This window comes from Acomys minous (genome assembly GCF_964271855.1).
Source record: "Acomys minous genome assembly, chromosome: 6".
NCBI lineage: Eukaryota > Metazoa > Chordata > Mammalia > Rodentia > Muridae > Acomys > Acomys minous.
The window spans coordinates 98,249,351-98,262,298 of NC_140487.1; the positions used below are offsets into that span (position 1 = coordinate 98,249,351).

General features: G+C 44.2%; 1 protein-coding gene and 1 long non-coding RNA gene across 2 annotated transcripts in view; both read right to left on the reverse strand.

Annotated features, from left to right (window-relative positions):
• Positions 1-12,948, reverse strand: part of SMAP2 (small ArfGAP2) — a 52,320-nt gene that overhangs the window by 18,616 nt on the left and 20,756 nt on the right. The window contains exon 2 of the mRNA XM_084784888.1: positions 581-714. Within this exon, the coding sequence (XP_084641014.1) occupies positions 581-714 (134 nt within the window). The remainder of the gene's footprint in view (positions 1-580; positions 715-12,948) is intronic.
• LOC311600671 lies at positions 4,285-10,415 on the reverse strand. The gene is made up of 3 exons (XR_014780309.1): positions 7,170-10,415; positions 5,821-7,123; positions 4,285-5,718 (listed from the first exon to the last, which is right to left on the reverse strand). It is a non-coding gene; the product is annotated as an uncharacterized lncRNA (long non-coding RNA).

The window sequence follows — 12,948 nt, forward strand, 5'->3', positions numbered from 1 at the left end:
AAAGGAACAGCTACGATTTGGAAGGTTTTTGGTTTGGTTCTTTTTAGTGCTGGGGATCAAACTCAGCGAACTTCCTTCAGTCTAGGCAAATGCTCCCTCACGGAGCTATACCCTCAGCCAGAGAGTGGTTTTGTTCCTTTGTTTTAAGTACTACAAATGTTATATCTGTAAATGCCAAAGGTCTAGATAGTCACAGTCTTGATAGAATAATAATTTTATCTAATAGGAAGACATACATGTAACCTCAGCCAGTACTTGGGAGGCGGAGGTAAGTACAGAAAGAGTTAGAGGCCAGCTTGTCTCAAAACTCCAATAAAAACAACACTTTGCTGAGTGTGGTGGCACATGCTTTTAACTCCAGCACCCAGAGGATAACAAGAGGGAAATCTCTGTGAGTTCCAAGCCACCCAGGGCTAGCTACTCTATGAGATCCTGTCCCAAATAAATCAATAAAATAAAAATTAGCATTTGATAAATGTGTTTGATAACTGAATTTCCCTCTTGCTTTCCCCTAGCCTTCACCTGGAAGTGCTGTTACGCAGGAACAAGAAAGCTGGCTAGCTACCGGCTGTGCGCGCACCTGAATCTGTTCTTGAGTCCACTGGTCGAGGTTCACTGATTTTACCCTGGATATATGCACCCCCAGATTCCTGTGGATGCCAGCGCATCGGATGCAGATAAACACGCCGATGTTCCATGAAGCCCACCGAGGCCCTGTGAAGAGAGAGACAGGACAATCAAGTACAAATTAAAAGAATGCCTCAGCCCATCTTAGAGCAGCCAGCAACATTTCTGCGAAAACCAAGAGATTTTAGGGCGATTACCTTTCTGTTGACTTTATTCATTCCTGTGGATCAACATTTGGTTTGCAGCTTAAACTTGAGTGTACATACAGTACAGAGGTTCTCAGGACAGTCACACCACGGCAGTGGTCACCACTCTGATTCCAGAACAGTTTTAGCATTCAAATCCTAACCTAGTAGCAGGTACTCTGCGTCTCCCTCCCACCAACCCTTTGCTCCCGGTCCCTGGCAGTCAGTCACAGATCTATTTCCTGCCTAGGAGTTGCCAGTTTGGCATCTAATATACATGGAACTATGCAATGTTCAGACATAGGACAGGTTTTGAGTGTCTAATCAGTGCTAAAATGCACTTTACAGTACTTTGTTACTTGTATAAAGAAAACTCCCAGGAGAGCGGTGGAGGCCTGGCCCCTGGCCCCGTACACTAGCAGTGGGAACACTGTGAAGGTGATGGGCCTGCACTCAGCTTTCTCCCTAGGAAAAAGGATATGCACACTGCAGGCCAGCCCAGGCTCATGCTGAAACGGAAACCCTGTTACCCTCTCCTCTCCTCCTGCCTATAAAATATGCATCCACATTAACCTAACAGGATCCTCTCCCCTGGGCTGATGTCCCTACTTTACCCAACTACAGAATTATCTAGATTCAGAACTGCCAAATAATGCAATTACTTGAATGCTTATTGGTACAAAGAGAAATTTCAAACGTGAACTTTAGAAAACTGTTACAGAATCTCCAATGCCCTGACAGTCCTCTTCTCTGGAAAGTCCCCAAATTACTTCTCATAATTTTATATGGGAAAAAGGGGGGCTTTTATATGACAAATGCCAAGGACTGACTGAAAGTATGACATAGTTCCTTCTCCATCGTTCCTCAGAAACTGATGGCATAAATTAAGCACAGTATCAAAATTAGAGGTTGCGGTAAAGTGTTGAAGTGAAGCCAATACTGCTGACTTTCTACAGAGATTAGCAGGGCCTGTGCTTGGAATAAAACTCCAGTTCTCTGGGAATCAGAGAGTGTCCAGCCTATGGACAGTTTGTTTGGTTTTTTGTTTGTTTGTTTGTTTGCTTGTTTGGTTTTTTTTTTGGTTTTTCGAGACAGGGTTTCTCTGTGTAGCCTTGGTTATCCTGGACTCACTTTGTAGACCAGGCTGGCCTCGAACTCACAGCGATCCGCCTGCCTCTGCCTCCCGAGTGCTGAGATTAAAGGCGTGCACCACCACGCCCGGCTCAGTTTTGTTTTTAAATAAAATCTCAGGAATTCTGTGTGTGTTTGTGTGTGTGTGTGTGTGGTTTTTTGAGACAGGGTTTCTCTCTGTAACCCTGGCTGTTCTATAACTTGTTTTGTAGACCACGCTGGACTCTTGACAGCAGTCTTAATGGACAGATGCTAGAGTCCTGCAGGAGCTCTTAGAAATCTGAACCATAATTATTATTAAAAAGAAACAATTTTGATTCAGGTAAAGTTCATTATGGCAAACCACAGAAGCACAGAAGATGCAAGTTCTCCTAGTCACCACAAGAGGGCGCTCGCTGCTTGGATTTTACAGCTATTAATTTTATAGGCTCAGGTTTATCTTCTAAAAGATCTTCAGTCTCTCCAGACCCCTAGCAGACTGCATAGTTTCCCACAGAGTAACAGACACACAGTGACTCATATACTTGTTTCTGGTGGTGGGGTAGCAAACAGATGCAAAATTAAAGAGCTAAGCCAGTGTGAATGAGGTTTGTCAGGTTCTGAATTCCTGTATTTCTGAAAGGTTTTCAGAACTGCCATAGAATCTTTAAGATTTTAAATGGGACCAGATATCAATATTTCATGCTTCTTTGGCATTTTTCCTGTGTTCTAGATTCTAAAGTCTTGAAATCAAGATAGTTAAGATGGGGCCGGTGATAACACAGCAAGTAAAGGACTTGCCACCAGAGGCTGGTGACCTGAGCAGGGACCCACACGCTGGAAGGAGAGAATGGCCTCTCCATACACATACAGTGGCACCCCGCCACTCATACACAATAAATTAATAAACAGAATTAAAAATTTTGGAAAGAAGTTAGCTATAGACTTATTAGGCTACCTGCTTCCTGGGTCTAAGTTGAGAGAAGCAGTTTCCAGCCATCTAAGACACTAGCACCACTGTGGGGTTTCTCCAGCCATGCTCAGGATTAAGTCTCTCTGGCCCCAAGTCTACACACTTGCAAAGGGCCTCAGAGCAGAAACACAGGCAACTGCTTATAATAAGCACCCAGATGAGAGCCTTTTCTTCCTCTCAACCCCACAGCTGCTCACTGGCATCCCTCCCTCATCTTCCCAGCGACACAGTGACAATTCCCATTCTTCCTCCCTCGGTCTCTTTCTCGCTCCCTCCCTGCACCTGAGTCTGAGCCAATGACCCCACGCATTCCAGGCGGGAGCTCACCCAAACTGCCCTACACCCTGAGTTCTCTGTCAGTTTTGAGCAACTAGGCTTATTGGTCACCAGCTGCATAATCCATAAAGACCATGACATCAGGGAAAAGACAAAAGTTACTTACGGGCTAGGGGTGGAGCTCAGTGGTAAAGCACTTGCCTGGTATGCGAGGCTTTTAGGTTCAGGCCTCAACACTCTCCCCCATATAAGCATATGGCGGGAAATGTAGGGAAGAGGTATAGTTACTAAAAGTATAATCTGTGAATGCAGAAAAGACTTGCATTGAAAGCAACTCCATCAGTGGTCACCCATATGACCTTCAGAAATGAATACTTGCCAGGCCTCAGTTTCCCCATCTATAAAATGTGTGCAATAACATCTACCTCCAACTGCCTAGAACAGAGAGGATTAATAATAACAACTGCACATAAAAACGAGGTACAAGATGGGCAGTGGTGACGCACACCTGCAATCCCAGCACTTAGAAGGCAGAGGCAGGTGGATCTCTGAGTTCAAGGCTAGTCTGGTCTACAAAATGAGTTCCAGGGCAGCCAAGGCAACACACAGAGAAACCCTGTCTCCAGGGAAAAGAAAGAAAGAAAGAAAGAAAGAAAGAAAGAAAGAAAGGAACGAACATGGCACAGCATGAGGATTCTAGAACACATTTCCCACTCATCTGCACTCAGTGGACAGCCGACTGATTGACACGTGTATCCCAATACTGTACAATGCTACAGAATGCTAGGGGTTGATGGTTTGTTCTGCTTTCCCCCATTTGAGACAAGATTTTACCATGTAGCCCTGGTTGGCCTCAGATTTGTAGCAACACTTCTCTGTTTCTGCAGTGTTATAGGCACATACGAGACCTGGCTTCCTCCACCCCACTTATTTTTAAATAAAATTTATTGTATTTTATGGTATAAATGATTATTATAAAATACATGAAAATGGTTACTAGTGGGATGGACTCAGTTTCAGTGTTCCAAGAAACACAAAATTTCAAACAACTTTATTTCTTCCAAAATAGTCTTAAATATATCATCTAAACCTCCACTGGCTGCAATCCTCTGCTATGCAATCCTTGCCCTTCTGCCGACATGTGCCCCCACTCACACAGATGGCCCACACTGCCTGCCTGGGTGGTGGGTGCTCAGATTCCACAGTGTTTGATCCCACTGCTGCAAAGCCAGCCTGCTTACATCTGGTGTCCCTGCAATTGGTCATGGCAAGGAGAAAATACAAAGACATCATCCTGAAATTCAGCATGGAAAGAGGTGATGCAAAGCAATAATCTCAATAATTTTGAAAGCAAGGGAGTAAAAGGTGATACAAACGCACAGTGAGTGTGGGCACAGGACAAGGTCACAGCTGCTAAGCACACTCAACAGGAGCTAAAGCTCAGGCTCAGGATGTTCTGAGCCATGTTTGAAATTGATATGGAGTCACTTTGTAATGAAGAACACATGAAAATGAAGGAAGCATGTAGATTTGGTTGATCAATTTTTAAAAAATGAAGCACAGAAAGTATCCACCTAGTATGGAAAATTCTGTGCTTGTACTGACAACTGCACACATTCTGATACCTCAGGGCTGGTGGCTCCATATGTGAAAGGGGGAGCATGCAAGCAATGTCCAGCTTACAGTCCACTCCGGGCAGCATTACACACTCACTGGCACAAGGACACTGTGTGATTCAAATGCTGATTTCTGTATCCCCCATATCTGTTGCAAGCCTTATTCTGAGAATCTCCTGTCTCAATGTTGCATAAACTCTGCTCCCCAACTGTACCCTTGTATGCCAACTGAGCAGAGTGGAGAATGGGGCAGGATTTCCTGCTAGGTAGGGGAAGAGGAATTACAAGGGGAAGTAGGGGACTCAGACACAAGCAGAGGTGCAGGAGAGATGAAGAAGATTCAGCTGGAGCAAAGAAATAACTAAAAAGCAAGTAACTTGGGGGAATTTGGCAAAGATAAAGTCAGGATAGCATAGAGGGTTAAGAACAGACTTAAACTACTCAAGATTATGTTGTAAAGCCATTTGTTGATAGCCTGGTTAAGAGAAATACAGTTATATAAAAATAACCATAACACATACTGAAAACTGCTGCAGCCCTACTGCCTCTTGCCTTGTTACTAGCAGGTGGGAGAGGAGCAAGAATCTCTTCATCTTCCATCTAAGCCCTATTCAGTGTACACAGAAACTTAACAGTATCCATCAATTTCTTTTTTTTTAATTAATTTTCATTTTATGCATATGAGCACGCACATGTGCATGTGTGCGCACATACACTCATACACACACCACAGAGTGTGTGTGTTAAAAATAAATCAAAAATTTTAAAACAACAAAAAATTTTTAAAATATTTATTTTTTTATTACATATACAGTGCTTTGCCTGCAGGCCAGAAGAGGGCACCAGATCTCATTACAGAGGGCTGTGAACCACCATGTGGTTGCTGGGAATTGAATTCAGGACCTTTGGAAAAGTAGACAGTGCTCTTATCCTCTGAGCCATCTCTCCAGCCCAACAAAATTCTTAACATAGTCTCTATGGATCTTTTAATTTACTATTACTTTGTTGCTATTTTTGAGACAGTTCTTGTTACATAGCCCTTGCTGGCCTGGGAGTTGCTATGGAAACCAGGCTGGCTTTGAGATTATGGCATTCCTCCTTCCTTGGTTTCTTGAGTCCTGAGATTAGAGGTGTGTCCCAAGTACCGGGCCTCCAAGGTCTTGTGTGTCCACCCATGCCTAGACACAACCCCAGCTCCCTTCATGTCCTCAAGGCACCAGCCTGTCCTGTCTGAAGGCCTTGTACATGAAGGCCTAAAAAGCTCTTTCCTCAACCACCAGCCTCCACTGCAGCCTAAGCAGCGTCCACATGTGCAGCTATTTCTGCATAAAATGTTTTCTGCCTAGTGTTCAGAGTACAACTCGGCGGCAGCGTGCTCTGCTGGATGTGGTGGAGCACACTTTTGATCCCATCGAAAAGGCAGAAGTATGTGGACCTCTGGAAGTTCAAGGCCAGCCTGGTCTACATAGTTAAAGAACAGAGCTACATTTGACCCCACCTCAAAAACAAAAGCAAAAACAAAAAGAAAGAAAAAAGAAAGAAGAGCACTACTTCTATGATATACTGATTTTAAAATTCAGTTTTAAAACAGCGTATATGAACCCATTCTAATACTGTGAATATATGGCCATTAAGCAAAGGTGTCTAAGCAAATATGTAAATAAAAAGACTATCAACGTTATATCTGAGAAATGGGATTAGTTTTTGTTTTTGTTTTTTTTTAATTTGGCCTATCTCTTTTTTGCTGCCCATCAGTGAAGGAGACAGTAGCTTCCAGCATGCCGAGCAGTTAGTCACAGGCAAGGATGAGCTACCTCTGATGAGGCATCAAAGTACTTCACCCGGGAGTAGATGGTGGTTGTAACGCGCTCAGGGAAGAACTTTCTAACAATCAAGGTTGTGTGAAAACAAATGCAGCGTGTCCAGAAACAGTAAAGTCCCACCAGGGGCAGAGGCTAGACACCAGCTCTCGGGAACTCCAGCGAGTGCTCCCGTGTGCTGAAGTCAGTGAGCCGTGAGGCTTCACGTCTGTGCACTGCTAGGGGTGATGAGGATGTGGACGACTTTCCCAGTGATGAGAGCTACAGCTTGAGTCCCATGAATGCTTGGCCAGGGCCTACCACTGAGTTCTATCCCCAGCACTGCTAGCGAATTTGGGGCATGGGGGGTCCTTTCCTGTGTTGATCCCTTGCTTGTCATTGTCTGTCAGGAACATAACTTAGGAGTGATTTATTTTGGCTCGTCGTTTCAGGTTTTAGGTCATCGTGGTGGTTAGGGAGGAGAGGGTATGCCTGTATAGAGAGCTTCCTTTCTGAGTGCACAGCCTGAGGGCGAGGCTACACACACACACACACACACACACACACACACACACACACACACACACACACACACACACACACACACACACGGTCTCCCCTCTTTAGTTAATCTTCTCTAAGCTTTACTAATCTCCTACCTAGTCCATTCAGACTGACAAGATTAACTCCATGCTTCTTGAGTAGCACTCAGTGATTTTAAAAATGCCATGTGAGAGTGTAAAATGACTCAGGAGATAGGCACTTGTTGCTAAGTCTGAGGAGGAACCCACAGGATGGAAGGAGAGAGCTATTGTCTTCTATCTCCATATGCATGTCTTGGCTTGTGTGCACTTACATGTACAGTGTGTCTGTGTGTGTGAACAAGATAAGTAAATTAAAATGCCAAACAAAATAATCAAATTATAGACATAATTGTTAATGAGACTAAAACAGCCGAATTCAGTTCATGAGTCTGGAATTGGCACTGAGAACTGGAGTAACTGGAGTAATGTCTTGGTTTGTTGTTGTTACCCTGACACACATCCAGACATATCTGGGAAGAGGGAACCCTAACTGAGAAAATGCCCCCAATAAGGCTGGCCTGTAGGTAAGTCTATGGGACAGTTTCTTGATTAATGGTTGATGTGGGAAATTAAGTAGGGCTGCAAGAGGTATGTTGACCAGCCTGCTTTTATTTATTCAGAAAACCATCCACCTAGTTCCCTATTCCAAAATAAAAGTAAGCAGTAACTTCTGTAAACTCAGCAGTTTAAGGAACCATGACACTAAAATAGGGCTTGCTCAATCAAGCTCTGCTCTAAGAATGAGAAGTCCCGGTCCCTTGCAAGAATGTTTCTGTCTGTCAAACAGAGACGTGGTCCATATGTGCAAAGTTAAAAAAAAAAAAGTAGATACTAAACTTCCTAAATGTCTAAGACAAAGAAAATGGAAACTGAGGTCACTTAAGGGATGAAGGAGTATTCACTACACTACGGAGTTAAAAAGTCAGGGGTGCAGGGGCTGGAGAGATGGCTCAGGAGTTAAGAGCACTGGCTGTTCTTCCACAGGACTCAGGTTCAAGTTCTAGCACCCAGATGTCAGCTCACAACTGTCTGTAAACTCCAGCTCTGGGAGATTTGACACCTTCATGCATGCATACATGCAAGCAAAACACCAATACACATAAAATAAAAATAAAAATAAATCATTAAAAAGATCAGAATTACAAAGAACCTTGGATGTTACTAATCCCAGCTTCCCACTGGATGCAGTGGGTTTCAACCTGTGGTCATGACCCCTTTGGGGTCAAACAACCCTTTTATAGGAGTTGTATATCAGATATCCTGAATATCAGGTATTTTTTTAATATCATCAGATATTTGCATTATAATTAATAACAGCAGCAAAGTTACAGTTATGAAGTAGTAATGAAACTATTTTATGGTTAGGGGTCACCACAGCATGAGGGCTGCAGTATTAAGAAGGCTGAGAAGCACTGCTTCAGGTGACCACCTGGCTCTGAAGTAAGTTGGGGACATCTCACAAGGTAGCTAGCTCTACTGTTCAGCGGCACAGGCTGTTACAGAGGGCTTGCTCAGGGTGGGCTCCACTCATCTGTCTGGACCACTCCATCTACCAGAGCTTGCTCTTTACTCCTCCTAGATTTACATAAAATGTGTGAGACAAAGGTCAAGGCTTCTTATAGTCAACCAAATTACAAGCCAGCTGAATCAACTTAATCAAGTCGATCGATCAATCAGGGAGAACAGATGGCGCAGTGGACGTGCTATGACTTCAGTGAAGGTGTGGAGCAACCTCACCTCTATCAGGTACCAGGAAAAGGAGGCTAACGAAACAGAACACTGCTGAGTTCTCATTGACGAACTGATAAGTCAGTGTAAACCTATGCCTGTTCCAGCAGCCAACAGGGCTTTTCTCAAAACACACAAAAACTTTTACCGTCAAGAAATCAACTGAGGTCTGGGGCAAGAAAAGAAGGATTCTTAGTCTTTCTCAAGTGGTAGCCTTCCTTACAGGCTAGGAAGCTCCCTTGACTTTCCTCAGCTCCAGGCAAGAGAGGGGCACAAAAGGAAATAACAGTGAAAAACATAAAAGGATTGCAGAAAGAAACACAAGTCCAAAGCAATCCAACAGCCAAAGTTCCAAGAAGTATCACCGGAATGTCCTGTGAATTCTAGGAAAGCCAGTACTTGCTCTGAACCAGTGCGGGACCATGTTTGAACACATCTCAAGTTATCTGCCTGGTCCCTGCAATCCACAGAGCTAAAGATAAGTGTTATCTGCACTGTGCTGCTTGACTTTAAGCCGAGTCAATTCTTTGAGAGTCAATTTCCTTGCCTAGATTAGATTATCTCGAAAATCTAGCTCTTTTGAAAGATAGTTACAATGCCTCTAAAATTCATTAAACTGCTAGGTCTCAAGTGTGGTCCTATAATACCAGCTACTTGCAATCCTGTAATCCCAGCCACTGAGGTGGAAAGATTGAAAATTCAAGGGCTGCCTGAATAGCTTAGCTTGACAATGTCTTAAAATAAAAAATAAAAATAATAGTAATTGTAGAGGATACTTTGTGTATTGTATGGATGCATTGCCTGTCAATAAAAAAAACCCATAGCCTATAGGAAAGGGTAAAATAGAAGGTGGGACATCCAGCAAGCACAAAGGATTCTGGGATAGAGCTAGGCATGAGGGAGATTCACCCAGGAAGATAGATGTAAAGAGGGCAGACACATGTACCAGAGCAGAGGTAACCAGCTATGTGGCAGAATGTAGATTAATATAAATGGGTTATTTTACATTGTGGGCTAGCCAGAGAAGAGCCTAGGTATATGGCCTAGGTATTTGTAAATATATTTTGAGTTTCATGAGTCATTATTCCAGGATCTTGGGGCCAGGAGGAACACCACACACCCTGCAACAAGTACTAATAGATTTTAAGGAGATGGAGCACTGGTAGAGTGCTTGCCTAGAAGGCCTGAGGTTCTGAGAGGAATCTCTAGCACAAACACCCAATAAAATCCTAAAACACAACACCAACAAAACATTAAAGTACTAAGCCAGGCAGTGGGGATGCACATCCTTAATCCCAGCACTCAAAAGGCAGAGGCAGGCAGAGCTCTGTGAGTTCGAAGCTAGCCTGGTCTACAGAAGGAGTTCCAGGACAGCCAGGGCTAGAAAGTGAAATCATGTCTCAAAAACCAAAACCAAACATTTAAAATACTTAATTTTCAAAAAAAATTAGCTCTATATCAGTCTTATATCCCTGACTTATTGCTTGGTAAGTAGGATTTAGTGTAGATTAGGTTGTACAGGATGATAATTAGTATATATACTTATTGATAAATAACTGTGGAATCAACCAGTTGGTACCATTTTTTTACTCAAATGTAGTCCTCAGACTTCAAGAAGGAAAGGGCAAGGTCCTAGTTTGCATTTTTGTTGGTGCTGAAAAGGACATCCTGCCATTCTATTCAGAGATTATGTACCTGGATCCCCACTGCCAGCTAAGTGTGGCATAAATTCTGCCCTGGCCTGGGCCCTTCTTACCACCCTTCTTCTCACTCCTATATCCCAACAGTGGCATCACTTTCTCTCAGACTGTGCCAGCTGTCATGCTCCTGCTGCAGAGGAGCCCCAGAGGGTAAGCCCTACCCACAGGCACCTCAGGCATTTTTCTGATTTTGTGACAGAACTCATCAGGCAGCGGGCTCCCTGGGTGTGGCGAGGTACTGATCCCAACAAGAGCTTCCTAACCACCACAGAAACCCACAGCTATTCATGTGGGAACGCCATGGTAACTTGTGTGTGTGCATGCAATTTTCATGTCAGTAATGCTGTAATTAAAAAAAAAAATGCATAAGGCCTTGGGCTTAACCCCCTGAACAAAGGAAAAAGAAAGCCTGTCAAGCTGGGTGGCCATGTGTGGCTGTGGCAGTGCTGTCTAAACCTTGGGACAAGGCCCAAGTCCCTTGGCACTTCCCTGGGAAATTCTGGTATGTGCTGCTATGAAGTTTTATGTTTTTAAATAAAGAGCAGACATGCTTTAAGGAAAGAGGCAAACGTTGGTCAAAAGACTTCCTGTCTGTGTTGAAGGATCTTGTGAAGTCAGTGAGACTGGATGAATTGCTCAACCAAGGAAGCCCCAAAACTACTTCCAGCAGCGACTTCTAAACTTAGAAACCACAGGATACAGTAGAATTTGATTTTTGGTTTTGGGGTTTTTTTTTGTTTGCTTTGTTTTTGTTTTTTGTTTTTTGTTTTTTGTTTTTTGAGACAGGTTTTCTGTAGCACTGGCTGTCCTGGAGCTCACAGAGGTCTGACTGTCTCTGCCTCCCCAGTTCTGGGATCAAAGATGTGTGCCACAATGCCCAGAAAATATGGTAAAACTTAATGAAAGGGCCGGACATGGATTTCTGTCTTTGAAATCTCAGTTCTCAAGAGACTGGAGCAGAAGGACTGTGACTTTAGGTCAGGTCGGGCCAAACAGAAAGCCCTTGTCTTTAAAACTAGGCAAAAGAGGAGAAACACTAAAGACAGTAAACTTTAAACAGGCCCAGCCCTTCACTTGAGCACACTCTTTTTAAAAGGAATAAAAGCAAGAGCCATGCACAGGACACACGCAGGCAAGAGCCATGCACAGGGCACACGCAGGCAAGAGCCAAGCACAGGGCACACAAGGGCAAGAGCCATGCACAGGGCACACACAGGCAAGAGCCATGCACAGGGCACACACACACACACACACACACACATACACACACACACACACACACACACACACACACACACACACCCCATGCACAGGGCACACACAGGCAAGAGCCATACACAGTGTCACACACACACACAGAGTCAAGAGCCATGCACAGTGGCACTCACAGGCAAGAGGATTATAACAAGTTCAAGGTCAAGATTTGTCCAAGCCAGGCAGAACTAACAGATCTTGTCTCAAAAACAGGCAAACAGAAGTGAACCCCTAAATTTTCACTTAATGCAGTGATAGGAGAGACCTTGTCACTCAAAAATGCCTCAAAAGCCCTTCACTCCCCGGAGACTGACATCAGAACACTGACAAGTGGCACAGCCATGAAGAAGTTTCAAGGGGACTAATGGACGGTGAACTTGAAACAGCCACCCTTGGGGCAGGTTGCACTACAATCTCCAAGAAATAAAGAGTATAGGGACTGAATAACAACACCTGAGCACGTGGAAAGAACCTTAACACATGAGCCAACTAGGCTGTAAATGAAAGAAAAAAGGCCCTGGCTGAATTTGTGCTGGAAGGTGAAGTCTGCCTGCTGTTCTTGGAGCTGCCTAAGTGGCTGATGGAAATTTGGGGTCAGAAAGAGGGTGAATCAGGAGGAAAAGACCTGGGCTGAGGTCAGTGCAGACACTCCCTGATGCCGCGGGCTGAAACTGGCTGAAGATCCTCCCAGAAGCCTTTAGGAGGCCACTGTCTCTGCATCCTTTTGTGACGCCCGCGCCCCCGCTGCTTCCCCAGGAACTCTTTCTCCTTTGACTTCCACAGCCCCTCCTGGGCCCTCATCCACAGTTGTTCCACTATTGCGTTTTATTTTAATTAATAAATTATGTCAGTTCCTTGGGGTAAGAAAACTTTCTATTTAGATAACTCTTAAAAACCTAAGCCGTCATCTGGGTGGTGGCACCACATGTCTTTAATCCCAGCACTCAGGAGGCAGAGGTGTGATAATGACCTGAGTTCGAATCCCCAGAACCTATGAAAGGTGGGGTGCAGTGGAGTGCATGGGTACTCCCACTGTTCCTACGGCAAGATGGGAAGTGGAGACAGGAGAATCCCTGCAAGGTAAACAGAATACTCT